The sequence below is a fragment of the Ambystoma mexicanum genome, chromosome 5p (genome assembly GCF_040938575.1).
Source record: "Ambystoma mexicanum isolate Mex_15411 chromosome 5p, UKY_AmexF1_1, whole genome shotgun sequence".
Taxonomy (NCBI): domain Eukaryota; kingdom Metazoa; phylum Chordata; class Amphibia; order Caudata; family Ambystomatidae; genus Ambystoma; species Ambystoma mexicanum.
The window spans coordinates 131,958,291-131,981,151 of NC_090930.1; the positions used below are offsets into that span (position 1 = coordinate 131,958,291).

Below are 22,861 nucleotides of genomic sequence, written 5' to 3' on the forward strand. Positions count from 1 at the left end.
CCTCTGTACACCACTGGCACTTCCCTGCCACGTTCCTCAGAACACTTTATTGACCAGCTGACGGCTGTAAATCTGTGCACCCGCCAAGTGGCACACTGGCGCCTGCTGCTTATCTATGCCAAGTCTTTCCAATGTGGTGCACTTGCAGAAGAGGCTGGCATAGTGGTGTACCAGCAGCTTCACGGGTCATAGGCAGAGTCCCCACCGTACATCCGCAGGCCCTGCACCTCCCATGACGCGCCTCGGTCTCTTCACCAAGAATGGAGTATGTTAAAGGTATTTATATCACGCACCGTCACCAATGGAGTTGGTCCCCCGTGCTCTGGCGGATCTGTAAATCAAGAGGAGGGGGCGGGATTGGGTTAGTCGGGAGAAGAGGGAGTAGGAGAGAGGCGGTGTGCTGTTGGCAGCTTCAGTTCGGTATACGCCGTGCACTGAGCTTTGGTGTAAGTATTGGACGGGGGCGAGACCTTGTGTGCTGTTGGTGCTGTTGGTGCTGTTTGTGTTATGATGATATGGCTTTTATAACGCACCTATACACAAGTCTTTCAAGGCGCGACAAGGCAAGGGAGGGGGAACAGAGGGAAGACAGACAACGATCCCCAGGTGTCATTCATATCGCGCAAGTGCATGGGATGGAGGGGAAATGGCGGGGGGGGGACAGTGCAGTACATATAGAATAAATAAACAATAAGTGAAAGTAGGGCCAGCAGGTGGCAAGTGCAAGGGTAAGTGCAGACATAGGTGTCGTGCTGGTAGTGGGACTGTGGGGATACAGAAACAGTCCCCAAGTGCGGGGGTTGCCATGAAGGCCGTACAGGTGTGTGTGACTGGGTGGGGGAGGGACATGGGCCCGAGATCAGAAGGTGGCCAGGTAACCAGTGCAGTTTCATTTTCTGCCAGGAGGTCAGCAGGGTAGAGGAGGAGAAAAAGCAGAAGCAAAGAGAAAGGTTTTGAGATGCTTCTGGAAGTTTCAGGGAGGCTGTTCCAGAGGGAGGCCCCAGCTGTAGGAGATCTACCACCAGCTTATTGCTTGGAGAAGCGAATGACCCTGAGGGAGTTTGTATTTTATTTATTGGTACCGCACGCCAGGCCCAGGGGCATCTCTCTTGGAGGCAGCTGAGTGAAGAGCTCAAGAAGGAAGATATTTAGGAAGAGAGAATTGAAGGTATTGCGGCCCCAGGCCTAAGAAGGCCTTGTGGACAATGCAGAGGGGTTTTAACTTGATCCTTGCAGCCACTGGGAGCCAGTGCAGAGATGTCCGTCCTGGAGAGATACAATCCCTGGGTTTGAGGCCAAGGACAAGTCTTGCAGTCCTGTTATGGATGAGATGCAGAGGGTGGAGAGTAGTAGCAGGCAGATTTAGAAAGAAGCTGTTGCAATAGTCCAGCCTAGAGAGTATCGGAGCTCTGGAGACAGTGAGCATCTGGGGAAAGGAGAGGAAAGGAAGAATACCTCTGAGGAGGTGCAGCTGGTAGTGTGACTTCTTAGAGATGTGTTGATGCAGTGTGGTAAAGTGTGTGCAGTTTGCTGGCCGAGAGCTGGTTGTGAGTTGAGTATGCCGAGATTTGAAGGTAGGATTAGTGTTGCGAGAATCCTGGTTGAGGTACATCTCGTTAGATTTTTTATTGTGTTACTATGGGTGGGATTAGTTGCTACTATCCTTTCTTGACCGTCTGACTTTTGTGGGTCTTAGACTGGCACACTCCCTGCTGTATTCTAATGAACTTATGTAATTAGTGTGTCTATTCTTCTCCTTAAGTGTCAGAGTTAGGGTTGGGTGTCCCCTCTTCCCTTGCCAACTATATGAAATGGGTCTGTTGGAGCTTGGGTGTGGTACAGGGCCAGGATGCTATTGATGAATCGTCCCAGTGCTTATGTCTTGGTCTACCTAAGTAATCAGTCTTTAGTGTCCTCCACTCTTTCATGTCCTGGCTATCTTCCATTATTTGGTTTGGTATGTCATGCAGTGTCTTCCTTAGTTTCTGTTTGCAGTCGATTGCTTGGTGGGAACCGGGAATGGTATCTTCATTCATCATTGTTTTAGCTGTATGTGTCCCTGTGGGTGGTCTTCTAGTTACGCAGCGAAGAGCCAGGATTTGAGCAGTTTCCTGAACAGTAGGTTGTTTCTTGTGTTCCATATATTCTTTGGTAAGCTGCAGTGCTCCAGATAAGATTTTGAGGTGAGAGTATTGTACTCCCTAATTTTAGAATGAGAGCGTAAATGCAATTCAAAAGTGTAAAAATTAGGTTTCTCCTTCGCAAGAGAGTAAAACGTCAGGTACATTATTTGAACCGCTTGACACTTAACAGTGCAGGTTAACACAGAGAGGAGTTCCAGTTACCTGCAAAAAGATTATAACAGTCATACCGCAGCGTGGCCCCACATGCGTGGCTGCTGTCCCTGACAAGTGCAACATAGAGCAATGTAAAAAGGGGTGGGGGAAAGCAACAAGCTGCTCAAGTGCTACAAGTTGGGGATCCCTGCCCTAGTGCTTACACAGCCCTGAGAGTACTATCTACCTTTAGAAAATGATGCACTGTGCACATAAGTAGGCCAGTGGTGACTGGTGAAATTATTAATTGGAAGGGTGTACATATTTGCCATGAATAGGGTGTTGTCCTGAGAAAATAAGATTAAAATAATGGGTTAAAATGATGCATTTTACAGTACAATTCTGGTGAAAACTGGGTAAAATGCCAAAGCTTGCTATCTGCTTCACAGAGTGACAGATGAAAAAATGCACTAGATGCCAAGACACCAACAATGCACAGCAGCACTTTCCAGCATATTTCCATGATGCCTTTTCCCACAATATATGCTAGTGTATAAAAACACAGGATCATGCTGGCTGCGCCCTATCCTGTCAGTATTCCCCATGTAAGAACCTTAGCTTAGCACATATTGCCAGCAATGCTACTCAAAAACGCATTGCCTTGCCAATAAGAGCATTCTCCCGTTGGCTTTGCCCACAATGCCCAAACGAAAACGTCGTGTCCATATAGCTATTGTGTGTTTTCCAGCTTGGCTTGCTGTTGGTCATCTTGGTGTGTATGCTTTTTGGTCCATGATCTTCTAGGTCGCAGACAGGACTCAGTAATAAATGCAATCGGCGTAATTCTTTTCATAATACACTGCTGATTCCTTGTTTATTTAGGATGTATTATGTCAACATATGTACATGTTCATAAAAAAAGAAACACACAAAATACCCTGCTATCATGGTTCACGGAAAGAGAAGTAAAGCTAGAGCGTTGCTGCGACGCTCTGTAAAGAAAAAAACAATTGATTTCTTAAACTGTCAAACCTTTTTTCCCTTTCAGTGACGTGCACTCAACGCCTCGAAAAACGTGTCTGTCTAAATGGTAAATAGTTTCTATAAGGACTGGACATATCTCTTGCAAATAAATATAGAGCGTGTAATCGACAATCCTGCTAAAGTTATGCTTGTGAGGGACTGCCTCATTAAACCGAATAAGTATCCACTTTATCAAACTTGGTATCCTGGCCTTATGTGTGTGTTCACAAGCTTAGTCGTGATATGTTTGCTGACCCTTTCATGCAGCATTGAGTACCATCTCATGGCTCACTCTGTAACGTGGAGAGTAATCAAATGAAGACGGCTTGAAATGAACCAGGCAGACTAAAAGAATGTTCATGATAAATAGCCCAGCAGTGAGAGATGTTTTACTGTGCTCACACTAAACATAAAAAAAAATTGCAGAGTTAATCGTAGTCAGATTGGGAAATAGTGTGGGTATGTTGTCAGCATGCAGGAGTCAACAACATTTGTCTCTATAGAGGGTTTGGTTTTGACTACAACTCCCATCAGCCCTCACCAGCATAATCAATGGAGAGGGATCATGGGAGTGGTAATTCAAACCCAGAGATACACAATGCAGACCCCTGCAGAGTCATCTGCCCTGTGCGCATCCTGGCAATGTCATATTACATATATATGAGTGATCAGTTTTGTGCAAAAAGTAAACTCCTAAAAACCTCAAATTTCTTTAATTCAACTGCGTATTCAATCTTCATGTTGTATTCAATTCAGAGGCAGCACAGTCTGCACATTTACGCCTCAGATGTCTTCCCGCATTCTAATACAGTGCCCATTCAGTCCTGACTTCACACTCGGCCCAGCACCCGAGGCTAATCGGCATGAGAAATGACACATGCCAACCCTGAAGAGGCACACGGATTGTCATTCTGAACTTTTAAATCAAAATGCATACTCTGCATGTGATGCTGCTCTGATGTCCATTCCAAATCCATAACATTTTGCACTCTTTTATGACTACACAACACTTCAGGTGCCATGTTGTTGCAGTGGCAGTCCCTATTCGAAGCTCTCCACAAGCCAACATCAGAGAAATAGTCTCTATGTGGCAATCTGCCCTCATGTCACCCCACATAGACACAATTTTGACATATGGTCATTTGCTGTTACTTCAAATTCATATGCACTCAGCAGATGCTTTCACCTCCCAACAGTAACCCCAGATACCATTATTAATTATAATTGTTCATTTATAACGCGCTTAATACCAACGAGTGGTTTCTAAGCCCGGGATCGGGATTCAAACCGGTGTTGCGCTGTGTTGTCTTGCCTCCAAGATAAATGCGTTGCCCCTGACCTAGCCTTCCTCCCAACCCATCCGCACACATATCCTGTGCCTGACTGACACCTGTACAAAAATCGTTTCCAGGCCTCAGAAAGCATTGGACCCTTGTGACCATGTGCAGCCCATGACCCACAGAAATAAAAAAAAAGATACTGTCACTGCGAGGGATAGGGCTGGCGTCGAAATCCCCCGATCTGATCCTATTGTGTGATACTCCCAGGAGGCTGGTATCTGGTAGCTACAACCATGAAGAGTAACAGTCAATCGCTGACAGGAGATGCCAACACGATTGTAATTGGCTCCTCCAATCTTCTCGGTGGTACTTTCAAAGGGTATGACTGCACACATCCCCAGACATTGCAAACAACACTTTTCTATGAAAGGCATAAAAAGCCGTGCCCACAAAGCCAATATCTACCTTTTTTTTTCTCTGTGGGAATCTGAGGCAGACACACAGGAAGACAGTATGAGACAGCTTGGGCTTGCCTGACAGGGTTTCTGCTCACTGCTGAGGCACCATAGTGACTTGTTGTCCTCCAGTTGCTGCACTTGTGAATAGTGCCATGCCCACTTAAAAATGTAAACTCCACCCGTGCACTGCACATCTTCAAATCCCATTAGCTAAAAATAACAACCAATAGCTTTTAATGTTGTGCATGATTGACGGCAGATCCTGGCTTCATACGGCCAAAGTCTGCATTTAGTCACACATTGGGAATTGATGCGCTGTTTGCGCATAGGTTGAGCGAGGCAGCAGGGTCACCCCTCTGACAAAGACTCTTCTCTCCTCTATTAAGCCAGCCAAGCTGAAAGGAAATTTGGAGGTCGCCCTGCAGAGTCTTGTACAAAACTTGAAGAATATACTGAAGTAATGATATAGACTCCAGTGCCATCTACTGCAGGAAAGAGGGAGCTGTTTTTATAAATACGGTGATAACGCTGCGTAAATGAAACGCATTGTAAAATTAAATGATGCGTATATATAAGAATTAAATGCGTAAAAAGGCCCAATACGCCCTCTATCTGGACTACTGGTAAACTGTTCGGTTTCTGGTGCGAGAAAGAGGATCCTCAGAGTTTTCTTTTGTTGTAGGGTTTTGGTTCCAAGCAGATGTCGTTGCTTGATCAGAGCGTTCTTGTTGGCTGATGTAGGTGTAATTTGTCTCTCAGGAATTCTGCGCCTTGGTTGTGTATTGCTCTGTGCGTGATGTACATTGATTTGAATTTTATTCGTTGTTTTATTGGTAGCCAGTGTAGTGTTTGGTGATTTGTTCTCTTCGGCGTAGTTTCAGAAGCAGTCTGGCTGCCGCATTTTGTATGCGTTGGAATTATTTTAGAAGTCGTTCAGGCATACCCAGGTATAGGCTATTGGCGTAATCTAATCTGGACATGAGAGCGATGATGGTAAGTGTTTTGTTAGCGAATGACAGGAATGGTAGGATCCTTTTTGCTGCTCGCAGGAGAAAGAAGCATTTCTTGATCAAAGCGTTTACTTGTGGCTCTAGTGAGATTCTTGTCCATTAGGACCCCCAGGTTTTTCAGTATCGGGCACTTCCGCCCCCCCCAAACGCAATTCCAGTAGTGTAGGATCCAGCACGCTTAGCTTTTGGCCAGGAGAAGAAGTGCTTCTGGACTGTGCTTTCATCCGACGTTTCTCGCTCTAGAATTAGTGCTTTGTGTTGTGTGGAGAGGGCAGTGCCATAATGGAAAGTACATATGGGCGGTTCATGACCGTGCCAAGACTCCTGTGTCACGGACAGCTTTTTATTTGGTGTCAATCGGTTCAGCAGGGGTCTCGAAATTTGTACCCAGTCTTCAATGCGCACTAGTTGGTAGGATATTTAAATCGGCCGTAAATTGTAGCGGCCAGGATGGAGGTTAATCCTCCATGTCCCTCCTAAACTCCGCTCTGCACGTGGCCTCCTGTAGTTAAAAGGTTTGAATCCTGGCAGTCTCCACTGTGCCTTTCATCAAGAACGGCGTCCAACTCCCAATATTTTGCTGCGCTGGAATAAATGAGACCAAAGCATAGTAGTTGATAACCAAATTCCTTTTTTGCACTTTATACTTTTATCTTTGGCCTATTCTCTCTTTAGAAGGACAGGACGTTTTCCAAAAGCCAGCTGATGACTACATTACTATAATGATGGAACGACTGCCACTCCACCTCACTGGTTTCCCTGGAATGCTCTGCTTGGAACATACACATGTCGTTCTTGAATCTCAGATGCCTGCACTTATCCATTCTTTTATTGCATCCCTTGTTGCCTGTTGCATCAGTGTCAAAGGTGCCCTGTCGGCCTGACTTGTTTATATTTCTTGAACTAGAAATAAATTAGACTTTTGCATCTTCCTGGCGCGATTCTGTAAGTAACATTTTAATTATTTCTTGTGGTGCTTTTAACCGTGCCCCATAGTTACGGTGAAACCATTGTATATAGACTTTTTTGCATCGCTAATAAGTTTAGAGTCGTTGGACAGGTTTGGATGACATTTTCCAAAACAAAGGTTTATCATAGAAACCCCCCTCCCCCCAACTGGATCTTTTCAGAAAGATTTGTTGTTAAAAAAGTTAAGAAAACAAAAAAACAAATTTCGCCCTGCTCCCATTAATTCTTCCATAAAGAGTAAGTGCAATTTGTAGGAAGACGTAGCACAAAAACAGCTGGGCACAAAGTGTTGACTTAATTTCCTTGACTGGTTTGGGGTGGTACTGGTTTGGGTTAAATCGGTGCACTCGTTTTTAAAATAATCGTCTGAAAAGGGGGTGCCCCGTCTTTCAAAAACGTCTCCCATGGTGCTTTGCAGCAGAGAAGCTTTTTGGAAATGAAGACTGAATTCATATTTATTTTTTTTAAATATTTTTGCTCGTTGTGCGCGATAATACGTGCAATGGCTTAATGCTTCGGTTCGGGGGGAGACACCATGTGACTTTGGGGGTGGTCTGGGTAGCCATTTACAGTTTGAACATTTTCTTCTTATCAGGGAATACCAGGGAAACTCGCGAGAGTCCCATGGCAGTAACGCAAGACAAGCTCCGAAAAGAAACTAACACAAACTGAATGTGATATGGGGGTAACTGGAGATGGCCAGGTAGGGGAAAAAATCACTTGAGGAAGATGGGATGTGGACCAAGGAAAGAGAAGGGGGGCACATGGTGAGGACGGGAAAGCTTTTTGATTTTCAAGCATTGAATACTGGGGGAATCTCGTGAGAAGAGGTTGTGGGAAAAAAGAAATGAAGACACCATTTTACACATGCAGTGATCACATGTACTAGGCCGGGGGTTAATCGGTCTTTGTGCCACTGGCTTTGGCCAAAGGCTAGTGGTCCCCCAAAGAAATATGTTGGTGCAACATGTACTGTGGCCAAGGCTATGGCAAGTGGGTCCCAAAGAAACCTATTTGTGCAACATATACAGTTGCCATGAGCCCCAAAGAAACTTGTATAACAAAACCTTTGCAAGTCAGTGAAAAAACTTTAGTTAAGAGTTCAGGTGATTGGCTTTAATGCCACAACATTCCTTTAATTCAGCCCTCGCATTTCAAGCAGGTCCACCTTAACTATGCACCCCCTTTTGCGCACAATGATGGCTTCACAGATATAATCGCTAATTACATCATAATTGACCTCACTGTACTGTCTACATTACACCATGCACACCTCTATGCTTGCTTGCAAATGATTTATTTTGTTAGGAGTCTGACAAAAAGTATGCCCTCTAGCAGTGTATTTCTGATTTTTAGTTTGCTTATATCGAGTGGCTCAATGTGCTGCTTTCCTAGTCTTGTTGGCTGCTATATCAACCGGATGCTCATTAAGTGTATTTTATGTCTATTTATTCGGTAAGAGCATTTGGCATGGACTATAAAAATGAAAGCAATAAAATAAGAATGAAGAATACCATTTGGGGGTATCAAAATAGGAATATGAAGTGGAACCCAAATATAGTTTCTTTACATGGTGCTTAGTACTGTTAAGTGTGTTCCTGGTGCTTAGTACTGGTAAGTGTGTTCCTGACTATAAGGGAACAGGCTTATGAAGTGATTTGTCCATAATCGCTCCGTGTAGTTAAAAGGGTTTTTATTCAAAACCAGGTTTCTCGAGCCCACAGCTGACCATGTAATAATTGGTGGTTAGTTGAACTGTGTTTTTGACTATTGGAGTGTCCTCCTGCTTCGTTTCTGTGCTGAGTTGGTTTCTCTGCAGAAGAAGCCCGTTCTAGACTTAGGTTATGAGAATCCAGACAGACTTTGGGTGAAGGAAGATTGTATGTGAAAGCTTTTTGTGTGCTCTTAAAGTCTCTGCACAATGCCTACCCGCCCAGGGGGACTTGAAGGACGTATGAGCACATTGAGTGAGGCCGTTTCTGTAGCTAGCTACATGGTCTACTTTCTTGCATGGCTGGACGTGTTTGAGAAGTCATCATTCACCTGGCTAAAATTCCTGCTGCTGCTTAATCCATGGTATAATGTAACACATTACCAAACGCTTACCCTAAATTTGCATGGATGTGCCTGTACTTTATTTAGTACATACGATTACTGGGGTTAAAATGTTATAGCCCAGCATAAAAACTGCCTCTATGGTTTTGGTGTGTGGCCACTGGAACTGTTCAGGACCATCCTTCGGAATAAACTACATCGGGCCAGTCCTTACTTCAACATACTAACCTACGTGTAATATGAATAAACTACATCGGGCCAGTCCTTACTTCAACATACTAACCTACGTGTAATATGAATAACCTACATCGGGCCAGTCCTTACTTCAACATACTAACCTACGTGTAATATGAATAAACTACATCGGGCCAGTCCTTACTTCAACATACTAACCTACGTGTAATATGAATAAACTACATCGGGCCAGTCCTTACTTCAACATACTAACCTACGTGTAATATGAATAAACTACATCGGGCCAGTCCTTACTTCAACATACTAACCTACGTGTAATATGAATAAACTACATCGGGCCAGTCCTTACTTCAACATACTAACCTACGTGTAATATGAATAAACTACATCGGGCCAGTCCTTACTTCAACATACTAACCTACGTGTAATATGAATAAACTACATCGGGCCAGTCCTTACTTCAACATACTAACCTACGTGTAATATGAAAAATGACTATGTGCAAGCAGCCACATTGTAGAAATAGGCTTATTTTGATTATTTTTGAGTGCTGCTTTTGTTAATGCTGTGGACCACAAATGTTTAATTAAATGTTTTGAATTAAACCTTTACACTACTCCACATTGGGCAGGTCATCCATGAATCCATTTTTGAGTGAATAGCTATGCTGCTTAACACTACCTTTTCATTATTGTATCATACCAATTAACACTGGTGGGTAACATAACCTGTCATTTCTAACATATTTTTCAATGTGCTTTGTGGTTACTGCTTTAATTATTCTTACCTGTCTTCTCCTCCCACAGTTGCTCGAACTGTCCCCAATCATTTTTCTATTTCATTGCCTAGTCTCACCCCTGTTCCGTGTGTATTTCCAGGTCGATATCAAGCAGAGAATTTCATCATTACTTTAGGTTCCAAAAGTTGTACATGAAAATAATTTACTGAGTTTGCCACACTTTCTATGCCTGCTTGGGAACACAGTGGGTGGCTTATTCTTCATCCAGTCTTTTGCATGCAAGCTTCTGCAACAACGGGCACACCCACTAATGGCAACACAGGTATACATTTTTGCTAATGGGGCTTTTTGGCAGACAGCTTCTTTCACAGCATCTGGTCCAGTCTGACATTGGCTTCTAGCAGATGTCTCTCTATGCTCCTGGGTTTTATTTCTCATTATGTAGTTATGGTTAAAAACTGAATTGTGAAGTTAATTGCGATGGATGAGTACATTTTATAAGGGGACTTGGTAACTTCACACTTTTCATTTAAGGGTACGGGGTAATTCCTTGATCACGGATAAACGCCGAATTTCAAACCCTAATGTCGATCTGTTCTTTTATTTGTCTGTCATTACACTAGTTTCTGCACAATGCTTCACTTATAGCACCACGTTGCTGTTTCTCTGAAGACAAACAGTATGCAACTGATTGTCTTGCATGTTGGGAGTGCACATTTCTCAACAGTACATGCAGTGGCTTGCATAATAATAAGACTATGCTGGTTTTGATCAATGCTCTCTGGAATAGGGAATTCATACTTGTCTTAGAGGGTAAAGCTAGGTTTTCTTTAGTTGTATACAGTGGTGACTTGGCATAAACTATATTACTACTGTTGATTAAATGAAGGAGTTGAAAGAATGAACCCCTCTTTGGTGCATCCTGGCTTCATAGCCTCTTCAAGTACAGAGATATTACTGCCACAGCTACACCAGCTCCAGTTGCATGTATTTACGATGGAGTCTGGGGTCTTCCCTCTTTGTGCAATGAGTCCATGTGGTGTGCTTTAGCTATGGAGATGGAGATAATGGAAGGGTGCAATAATACCTGAGTGACTGGCCCCTTGGGAAGCACCACATATGTGTGCTTTTCCTACTAGGTTTGGAGTGCAACGCTAGAAAGCTGTCCAGTATTGCCAGTCTCTGCTAGTTTTACAGACTGAAGGAGCCTGACCTTTAGATGCGTGAAACAGATTCTTGATAGCTTCCTCTGTAGTCTGAGCTCCCGTTTTTGCTTGTGTTCCCAGACTGCCAGTTGGAGAAACTCCCCATGAGACCGCGAGACAGAGCGCGAGTGATCGATGCAGCCAAACATGCTCACAAATTTTGCAACACAGAAGAGGAGGAGACCATGTACCTGAGAAGGTAAATCGAGTTACCACTGTCATAGGTTGTGATAGGTTAAGTTCTTTAAAAAAGTACCTGTATTTCTTTTTTGTTTTCTGTAAATTTCAAGAAGGAACGCTTTACAGTTATACAATGGTGTCGCGTAAAAGGAGTCAAATGAAAGTGTTAAAATATATTCACACGTTTGTTACAGGTGGTCTATATTCTTTTTATTTATTTTATTTTGGTTGGTTAAATTAACCTTTCAAAACACATTTTTTCATAAACTTCAGATTACAAATCGCATCACATTAGGAAGAGGCAAATGACAACTTAAAGAATAAGGATAAAATGAGAGCATCACAGACTAAAAGGCAAAGGGAAATAAAGATCAATATAACAGCACACTTAACAAACTTAATTCTAACGTCCAGCCACACACTCATTATAAATAAAACCTAAACATGTGTGACAACTAATAGTCTATAGGCAATACTGCACTTAAAAATTGCATAGTGGCTATTCTTGATGAGATTTTTGAGGTAGCAAATAATTCATACCCTAGTTCATCATCTAACCGCATTAAATGTGTTTGGATTAATTTATGAAGGACAATTTTCCTTTGTTTTCTCAAGGCAACACACACATTTAATATGTGTTTTAGTGTCTCTTCCATTCCATCAACTTTACAAAACCGCCAGTACGAGGCATCAACATGAATTAGACCCCTTCTTAATAAGATTTGATTGGTTGGCCATAGGTTCATGCAAAATCTTAGGATTTGACTTCTAAGTGTGTATGACGGGCACTTCAGTAAATAGTCAGCTGTTTGCAGAAATTATTTATGACCAAAGGATGATCTGTCGAAGTCTCTTAGCATTAAGCATTTCTGTTGTGTATGATGCCAATCTAGTTGACACAATTTGAGCTTGGCTTTCGATGAATTATTGAGCAAAAGGTCTAGCGAGATGTTCGCATCAGCCAGATCAGAGAGGACACTAGCTCTCCAGTTTGCTGGAAAAGAGTGTGGAGAAAGCAAAAGATAGTTTGCTAATATTGAGAGCCAATTGTTTGCAGCAAGACCCGGTAAACATTTGCGGAAAAGACAACATCTTTTACAGGACACTTGGATGTGCATTGACAAACTGCCCAACTCAAACCGCAAGAGAGCATTTGGCGTTGTTAGGGAGTTTGAGTACTTTTTTCCAAAATTGGGCTTCCATTCTATCCCAATACAATGGCTTTTGTGGGAGCCATGTATCAGCCCCATAGGTGATGATGGGGATTACCTTCTGTTGATAAAAGGTTAGAACATGAGCACAAGAAAATTGACAAAACTTGGCCTGGAGGACTTAGGCCTGAGATATTAGAGTGGAGAGTTTGCCAGTTATCCTACATTTGTGGGGGTTATTTGCAGGAGAATTACTAAACATAACACCCAGATATGTATAGTCATTGACTAAAACCGGTTTTTGATTCTGATGGAAACACTCATAGTGTTTAGTTTGTTTCAGTTTGCTCTTTCCCAATTCCATGACTTGGGTTTTCTCCAAGTTGAGTGTTAGATTATTTTTTGTAACAAAGATTTCTAGTTGGTCAAGTAGAGTCTGTAATCCACTTGGCGTTTGTGAGATGAGAACCAGGTCATCGGCATAGAGAAGCCATGCGATGACCTGGTTACCAAGCTTTGGCGCATCATTTGTTACCTTCAAAAATTCAACTCCCAAGTCAAAAATAAATAAATTAAACAGAGTTGAGGCTAGAATGCAGCCTTGTTTAAGGGCGCGTTTGATATGGATTATTTCTGATAATAGCCCACTCAAGTTCAATTTGACCTGCATTGTGGTATTTGTATGAAGCAGCTTTGAGTGAAATAAGAGGAATGTGGGCAGCCAAAACTCAGCAATATGTTGAAAAGTAACTGGCGGTTGAAGGCAAGCGTCCCCAACCAGCATGATCCTCCCCGCAATGAGAGACAATGATGGACTCTCCCACAATGGGAATAAGGCCAAGACAAGTGCGGGTGAGCGTAAATGGGAGTTTATCAATCAGAATAGGGCATGCAAAGAACGCTGCAAACTCCGAGAGCGCTCTGTCTGACAATAGCAAAGACAGGCGTATATATTTACAAAAAATGTCATCGGAACCTACATACTATAGGGGGCACAAGTTCAATGGGATTGGGTGGCTACGACTAGCTATAGGTGCTGCTGCGATGTGGTTGGCCTTGGCTGGAGGACATCACTGGTCAGCCTCGTGGGTTGGGCTGGGCCTGGCAGGGCTGCTGGGTTCATCCGGGCGGTGTCGTTGTGCCACTGCGGCCAGTGTCAGAGATGAATGTCTTTTCCTGACTTATGTGCCCTAGGCCATGCACACCGCAGTCATTCGGTTATTGCAATATTATCTTCTTTAGTAAATCTTTCAATAGGTTATTCTACAGGTTAATGCAACACAGGAGGAATGCACCTTGAGTGGGGTTTGATGGTGATTCGTCAGTACATGGTTACCAGTGTCCTGTTGACCGGGTACCATAGGTCGTGGGGCTAGGTCTCAGGGCATGGGACAGGCGGTACATGTCTTTTGTCTTGTTAGAAGTCGTTATGAATGTGCTGCTGGATGTTGCCATAGTATTGGGTATCCTAATTGTACAGGGGCCATAAACCTAAGGTGATCCGGTGGGTTGTGGGGTTTAAGAGAGGGCGCCTTGGATTTGTGTATTCAGGCGGAGGTTTACTACTGGGCTGTAAATGATGCAGGTGGCGGGCCGTGGACTTGGGTGCTGCAGAGGGGACTACAAATCTTTGAAGCGGCTCCAGCCTAGTTGGGGGAGGTGGAGCAGCGCGGCGCGGGCCTCTGCTCTATCGTCTGGCAGGCTCTACTGGGTGGGAGGGGGAATGGCCTTACATAAACTCACAAAGGCATCTTCCTCGTGTGTTGCCGATTTGAGGTGAAAGCATCATAAACATTCAAATAACATACAATACTAATTGAGTCATTTCAAAGCTCACATCTTAACATTGCTAATTCCTCTTAAATATAGCCAGTTCGAGCACATTACTTGTACACTATGTTTTAATAACTACAACATTGTGTTATATGCATATACATTTGCAGTAAGTGAGGTAGTAGTGAGGTTGGTGGAGCACATGGAAAATGACTTGCCACTGTACATGACAATAGTGGCACATAAGGGGCTTGGCCTTGTACACATGGAGGGTGCATTCTCGCGTGTCCTTCTCATGAGCCCTCAGTATGGTTGCATTTGTCTTTCCTTGCACTCTAGCAGCATAAATTCGGTTATGGCGTGGGACCGTGGGGTGTAAGCTTTTTAACGATGCCCATAACAAATAACCCCCCGGGATGCTTTTATTATTTACACGCAACTGCAGTGGTGGGGTGCTTCACTGCTTATGCCATGTGAACATGTATTCTGCCATATCGGTACGTTTTACAAATGTTCTAATCCGAAAGGGGTCTGTGGAGAAAATGCGCGTATTGCAAGTAGTTTTGGCATTAGTATTTGGGAACGTTTGCTTCTGTCCGAGGGCCATTTTACAGGTCTCTTATTCACCCAGGCTTCGCTGGCCGGGTCATGCTGGGAGCAGTGATACACTGCGGAAGGTGAAATGTTACATTGTTGGTATCTTACACTAGCTCATGTCCGTCTTGTTCGTGGGAACGGGCTCACAGCAGATCTGCCAGGGAGCTGCGGCCACAGGGATAATTGAAACTCTCCAAAGGTGGGGGCCGTGCTACAGTGCGCAGAGCTTACACCATTTTTATTAGACGAAATGGTTTCTGAGGCCTAGCTAAATTCAATACGTTTGGGCAATGTCTTCAGCAGGTGAGCCATCCACCACCTGGGCCCTGGTGGTAAGGAGGGGACGCCCGATGAGCCATAGCCCTCACCTGGGGAGGGGATGTAGGCAAGGGGGGTCTTTTGGACCAATCCTCCCCTACATTTCCCCCCTTTCGTTACTTAAGTAACAAATTCTGTAAACCTTCCAATCTCCTGCACTCCTCTGCGTCAATTATTGCTTCATCCCATTATTTCATAGGCGGTTGCTCGCTGTGTTGTCAGTGTGCTTTTTGACCTTTCCAGTATTGCAAATAATGAATGCTCCACAAACAACGTCACAGGACATCCCATCTCAATTGTGAACGCGGCTGCAGCGAGTGATTGCTCGCACGCGAAATGTCCTTGCATCACAGCATCCAAAGTTCCACTATAGTAAGCCAAAGGTTTGTGTCCTAGTGACGTCTTCTGTGTCAGTACAGCTGTCATGAGTGTCCCCTTGCAGTGTGAGAACAGGTAAAACTTGCGTCCATAATCAGGATTTGCGAGCACTGGAGCGCTTGAAATCAATTCTTTTAATGATTTGAAGGAGGCGCTCATTTCTTCTGACCATTCTATTTTCTTGTTCTCCTGTTGGGCCTCCTTGAGTGCTTGCAGTAAGGGTCTGGTGTATGCTGCATAATCTAATATCCATGCTCGGCAATAGTTGCACATTCCCAGGAATTTCTGCATTTCCTTCACTGTTGTGGGTTCTCCTGCTGATCTTATTGCTTCTACCCTGTCGGGATTATTCTTTTTCCATCTTTCGATATAAGCTGTCCCAAGTATAGAACTTCTGTCAGACAGTATTGTAGCTTTTCCTTGTCTACTCTGTACCCCTTATTGGCCAACAGGGTCAGGAGTGTTATTGAATCCTTTCTGCATGCTTCTTCGTCCTGTGCACAGACCAGTAAATCGTCTACGTACTGAATAATTGTGCTCTCTACTGTTAAGTTTCCTAAGTCTTCATGTAGTATGCGGTTGAATATGCTCGGGCTCTCACAGTATCCCTGTGGTAATCTGCAATGTTCATCTCTCTTCCCCCCTAGTGTAAATGCTGTCAGGTATCTGCTCTCTTCAGCCAGGGGGATGGAGAAAAAAGCGTTTTTCAAATCGAGCACCGTGAAATGTGATGCCGTTTTTGGGATGCTGCATAATATTGATGCAGGGTTCGGGACCAAAGGGAACTCTTTCTGTATTGCATCATTTAGGGGGCGTAAATCCTGTATCATCCTCCAAGACCCTCCCTTTGCTTTTTTGATTGTGTAAATGCATGTGTTATATGGGGAGTTTGAAGGCACTATTATCGCTTGTGCTAGTAGTGCATTTATCGTCTCTTTTATCCCTTCTTCAGCTTCACGGGACAATGGATACTGTTTCACTCGGGGTAGAATTGCTCCTTGTTTGAGCTTTATTATCACAGGTTGTACTCCATGCAACAACCCTACATCATGGGGGCCTGTTGTCCACAAATTTGGTACGAGCCTCATGTCATCATCGAAGAATGACGGTGGTGCTCCCACCACTACCATCAGCTGAACAGGGATTTCTCTAGCTTGAATCAAAATGTCACAGGGCATTGCTATTTCCATTACTATTTCACCATCCCCTTCCGAATCCGAAAAGAGATCCTCATCAGTCTAGTCTCTTAGGGCAATATTGGCATTGGTACACAGTACTGTACGCCACTCACATCCTTCTATATCTATTCCAATCACAGAGATCCTTTTCGCAGATACCTGTACAGCGTGCAAGTCTAATGATACCACTGATCCTGGTGCTGTGTCAGGGTACCCTATTGGGCGGAAGAGGAACTCCGCTGGAATCCTCCAATCCATTCTTCTTAGCTCAGGAATAATGAGGGCCAGTGTCTTTAGTCCTTCAATAAACATTTCCTCGTTTACTGGCAAGCCACGTATTTCTGGTGTGGTTGTGTGAGCCTGTACTACCAGCATTACGCGTAATGGGCATATTCCTGGTGTTGAACACACTATACCTCTCTCAGTGAATGATATCGTCATGTTGAGTTTGCTAAGGAGATCCCTCCCTAGTAAATTTATTGGTGAATGTTCGTAATACAGTAAGGGTGTTTTTACAGTTTTACCTCCTACTGTCACATCCAATGCTTCTGTGTAAGGAACTTCAATTACAGCCCCAGAGAACCCCTGCGTCTCTAACTTCCGGTTAGATAACGGGAACCGGCCCTCCCTTATACGTGATTTCTCCGCTCCCGAATCCACCATGAATATGAACTGCTTGTCTCCTATCTGCGCCCCTACCAATGGTTCCTCTGCTGCATTGTAGGTGGTAGATAGAACTGGACACGCAGGTGTCTCTGTGGGCTGTCCTATGCGGGGTGTCTCATTACCCCCCCTTGGGTGAACACACTCCCTGAAACCACTGACACGCCACTATAGGGGGCTGGTGCTCCATTTGATGTTGTCTCGAAAGGGTTGCCTGGCGTGTAGTGCATATTGTCATTGTTTTGTGGGCGATTCTGTGTTCTCTATTGGTGTCCCTGCTGTTGCTCATTGTACCCCTGGGTGGCGTTTCTTTGTTGTCCCATTGGGAGACCATACGGGCTCCCCGGATGGGGATGACCATAATGTTCTGCCTCTGGAAATCCGTTGCTTGGTCTACTTCTGCACTCTCTAAAGTAATGTCCCCACCTCCCGCAGTTCCAACAACTCCCTTGCGCACCTCTGGGACCCTGCCATCCATTTCCTCCCATTCCCCCGTACCCCGGTCCACCTCCTCTTCAGCCCCTGTACCCACCTCGTCCCCCTCGAGGGGCCCACTCTTGCCACTGCGGACCTCCGCCATGCTCGTTCCACTGCCGCTGTCCTGCTCCTGCCCAATTAGTTGCCATCCTTCCCTGTATTGCTACTAGCCCCTCCTCTTCCTCATCTCCCTCCCTGCTGTGTGGGAGCGCGGCTACTGCGACCTTCACCAGCTTTGATTGCACTAGTTTTGTTTCATCTGCCAATCTTTTCTGCGCCACCTCCTTCTCCCTTTCTTTTATTCGCTTACAGTGGTGCACTATTATGCTCTGAATCTCAGGCCATCCTTTCGCTTCAATACCTGCTATCTTGTCAAGCGCCTTTTGCACCTCTTTTGGGAGCCCCCTCTTTATAATGAAGTAAAATAACGATGTCGATTGGTACCAGGGCGTGCCCGTTTCTGCTCTCCACATCTCTTGGACCCGAAAAATGTAATCCATAGCATCTTCCCCGTCATTCATTGTACACTGCATCACTGTCTGTAAGTCGGGTGTATCTGGAAACGTTTCCCTCAAAGCATCCCACACCCTTGCACGCACTGTGTTAAAGGAGGCACCATCATGGCGATCGCAGTCTAACGTTACTCCCAGGAAACCAGCTTTAACCCATACTCTGTCAGCCTGATCCCCTACTGCGGATACTAGCAAGCTCTTCACGTCCCCTATTGCTAGAGGTACCCCGGCTGTGTGTTTCCCAAAGGCATATATCCACTCGCTCGCCCCTCCTGACAACGGGGGCAATAACTTTAGTAAGTTATCCTTATCCATCTGAGCCCAGGGTATGTAATTCGGCCTCCCTCCTCCCCTATGTATCAGTGGGAGCTGCAACTTGCCCTTTGTCGTCGTCTCTGTACTCCCCTTCATTCCAGATTTTCCTAGTGATGCCATTTTCCCCACTCGGTTCCTTAATCGCCCTGTCCACTCCTCATCCAGTGTTCTCATTGAGCATGCACCATCCAATCCTTCGCTTCCCCCTCCCATTGCCATACTTAACCTTTCGCTTTCTTCCAAATCATCCCTTATATCACATAGTAGCTCCTCCCTGTCCCCTATAGGCCTCTCTTCATTGTCAGTACATCCCTCTCTTTCCTCTAGTTCAATTATTCGAGTGGGTTCTTCCTGTATTCTAAACAGTATCTCACCTTTTTTCCACCCTTCTTCAAAAGTTCTACTCCCGCTCTGAACCGGCCGCATTAAGTGTGGTCCGCTCACATATGCTTTTTATCCTCGAAAGCTCATCCTTGGCTATAGAGAGCCTCGATTCTAGATCGCCTGTTAGTTTTTCTATGTCCACCCTTGGTGTGCTCACCTGTGCTCGCTCCCTAGTACTCTCGTATGGCGGGGGTGCCGTTGGCCTTTGGGTTGCAGTAGTTGTCGGGGGAGGCACATAAGTGGGGTCGCTGTACCCCTCTGCAGGCACTGGCTTGTTTAGTATTGGGTATAAACTTATTATCTCTATTGGTGGCTCTTCGTTTGGCAATGCTTTATCATCCTTGGGTATCATTAGTGGATTGTCAGTGGTAGATGGTAGATCAGGATTTAATTCTCTTGCCTTAGGCGGCGGTATCTCTTCAAACAACCTCCAGAGATCTAATATTTCTCTCCTATTATGCAACTGCTTCCCCTTGTATTTCAGACAAATACACGTGGCTACCATATCTAGGACACTCTTGTCAAATGATCCCCCTTCGGGCCATATCTGGGGCAACCCCTCCCCCTTTAACTCTGTGATCCATTGGTCATGATATTTCTTAATCCGCTCCGCGTACCCAGGTAGGTTCTTGCAAATATGTGATAAGGGTGATTCTGCCCCCATACTTTGTGCCCTCCTAGTACTTGTGTATCTCTATGTATCTCAATATAAACGTATCACCATGTGAGTCATTGTATTTTATGTCTTACTCAATCGCGGGGGCCTTCGTGTTCCTTTCCCCCCCGCCTACACCCCATAAGAATGGCTGCACACAGCCTCTATTCTATTCTCTTTGGGGGAGGGGCACGTACAAGAGCAAACCAAATTGTAATCTCAACAATGTTATCCCAGAAATCGGATAGGTACACACTCACTTCACCTTATTACTCTTGTCTTTATAATGTTTGTCTGACCACACTTACCATAACCACTCAATGGCTATACATTTATGATCATTTTTACACTCCCATCACACCAAATTATCTCCCAACGCATACAATGTGCACACACCCCTCTGTAACACTCTATTCACAGTTCGATTTGCCCTCCCTTTCCTCCCAGGCCGGCTGTCCCTGTCCGTCTTATTCAGATATATGTATATATATATATTTGATCTTCAATTTTACAGTAAAAACTCTGTCTCTTACTTTATCTCTTTGGTTTTGTACTAACCCACTTTTATTTTTTCCCGTAACCCTAAAGAAAAGAATAGAAAGAATAGCAGTCACTAATATATTCTCTGTCTCCCTCTGCCAGACACTTTTATCTTATTTTCCACTTCTTCATATATTCCCAGTACTAGTCAAGATAGCACTATGCAGCGCCGCCTTCCACCCCCTTTCGGAGCTAGGTTCCCGTCACTTTTTATCTCTTAATCACCTCTTAATCCTAATGGCCATATGCACAGAAAAAGCAAAGACAGTTTAAGATGGTCCTTAGTAGACCCAATGTGCCCCTTTTTACCCCGCCTCGTTCCCTGTCCTAAATTTCCTCCTCTACTCCCTTTATGGTCGCTCGCACTCAATACTCACGTGCCCATCTTGAACCGAGAGTCTCCGAAACTGGGTCCATCCAGGCAGTGCTGTCGTATGCTCAACAGTCAGCCCCGGCTCCGGCGAGCGGTACTCAAAGGGGATTTTTCAACCGGGATCCCGTACCCTCTCTCTGTTGAGTGCACACTTCTGAGCGTACTAGTCGCCGTTGGCGGGTAGCCTCCCGGAGCCGGCGCACCGTGCGTATCCCTTTTCGACCGGAGATTTTCGTGCCAAAGGGGACGGTAGGGATATGTTGGGAGAAAAATAATAATCACGCTTTCGGGGTCACCACTGAAGGCAAGCGTCCCCAACCAGCACGATCCTCCCCGCAATGAGAGACAATGATGGACTCTCCCAGAATGGGAATAAGGCCAAGACAAGTGCGGGTGAGCGTAAATGGGAGTTTATCAATCAGAATAGGGCATGCAAAGAACTCTGCAAACTCCGAGAGGGCTCTGTCTGACAATAGCAAAGACAGGCGTATATATTTACAAAAAACGTCATCAGAACCTACATACTATAGGGGGCACAAGTTCAATGGGATTGGGTGGCGACGACTAGCTATAGGTGCTGCTGCGATGTGGTTGGCCTTGGCTGGAGGACGTCACTGGTCAGCCTCGTGGGTTGGGCTGGGCCTGGCAGGGCTGCTGGGTTCATCCGGGCGGTGTCGTTGTGCCACTGCGGCCAGTGTCAGAGATAAATGTCTTTTCCTGACTTATGTGCCCTAGGCCATGCACACCGCAGTCATTCGGTTATTGCAATATTATCTTCTTTAGTAAATCTTTCAATAGGTTATTCTACAGGTTAATGCAACACAGGAGGAATGCACCTTGAGAGGGGTTTGATGGTGATTCGTCAGTACATGGTTACCAGTGTCCTGTTGACCGGGTACCATAGGTCGTGGGGCTAGGTCTCAGGGCATGCGACAGGCGGTACATGTCTTTTGTCTTGTTAGAAGTCGTTATGAATGTGCTGCTGGATGTTCCCATAGTATTGGGTATCCTAATTTTACAGGGGCCATAAACCTAAGGTGATCCGGTGGGTTGTGGGGTTTAAGAGAGGGCGCCTTGGATTTGTGTATTCAGGCGGAGGTTTACTACTGGGCTGTAAATAATGCAGGTGGCGGGCCGTGGCCTTGGGTGCTGCAGAGGGGACTACAAATCTTTGAAGCTGCTCCAACTTATTTGGGGGAGGTGGAGCAGCGCGGCGCGGGCCTCTGCTCTACCGTCTGTCAGGCTCTACTGGGTGGGAGGGTGAATGGCCTTGCATAAACTCACAAAGGCATCTTCCTCGTGTGTTGCCAATTTGAGGTGAAAGCATCATAAACATTCAAATAACATACAATACTAATTGAGTCATTTCAAAGCTCACATCTTAACATTGCTAATTCCTCTTAAATATAGCCAGTTCGAGCACATTACTTGTACACTATGTTTTAACAACTACAACATTGTGTTATATGCATATACATTTGCAATAAGTGAGGTAGTGGTGAGGTTGGTGGAGCACATGGAAAATGACTTGCCACTGTACATGACAGTAGTGGCACATAAGGGGCTTGGACTTGTACACATGGAGGGTGTATTCTCGCATGTCCTTCTCATGAGCCCTCAGTATGGTTGCATTTGTCTTTCCTTGCACTCTAGCAGCATTAGTTCGGTTATGGGGTGGGACCGTGGGGTGTAAGCTTTTCAATGATGCCCATAACAAATAACCCCCCGGGATGCTTTTATTATTTAAACGCAACTGCAGTGGTGTGGGTGCTTCACTGCTTATGCCATGTGAACATGTATTCTGCCATATCTGTACGTTTTACAAATTTTCTAATCCGAAAGGGGTCTGTGGAGAAAATGCGCGTATTGCAAGTAGTTTTGGCATTAGTATTTGGGAATGTTTGCTTCTGTCCGAGGGCCATTTTACAGGTCTCTTTTTCACCCAGGCTTCGCTGGCCGGGTCATGCTGCGAGCAGTGATACACTGCGGAAGGTGAAATGTTACAGTGTTGGTATCTTACACTAGCTCATGTCCGTCTTGTTCGTGGGAACGGGGGTTTATAGACAAAAAGTCGAAAACTTAATGTCGAATTGCAAAAATGTCGAAAAAAAAATGTCGAATGCAAAAAAGTCGAAAACACATACATATAATAGGAAA

General features: G+C 44.9%; 1 protein-coding gene across 1 annotated transcript in view; it reads left to right on the forward strand.

Moving 5' to 3' along the window:
- STEEP1 (STING1 ER exit protein 1) overlaps positions 1-22,861 on the forward strand; it is a 186,705-nt gene that overhangs the window by 28,685 nt on the left and 135,159 nt on the right. Inside the window, exon 2 of the mRNA XM_069612525.1 lies at positions 11,292-11,409. Coding sequence (XP_069468626.1) covers positions 11,292-11,409 — 118 coding nt within the window. The remainder of the gene's footprint in view (positions 1-11,291; positions 11,410-22,861) is intronic.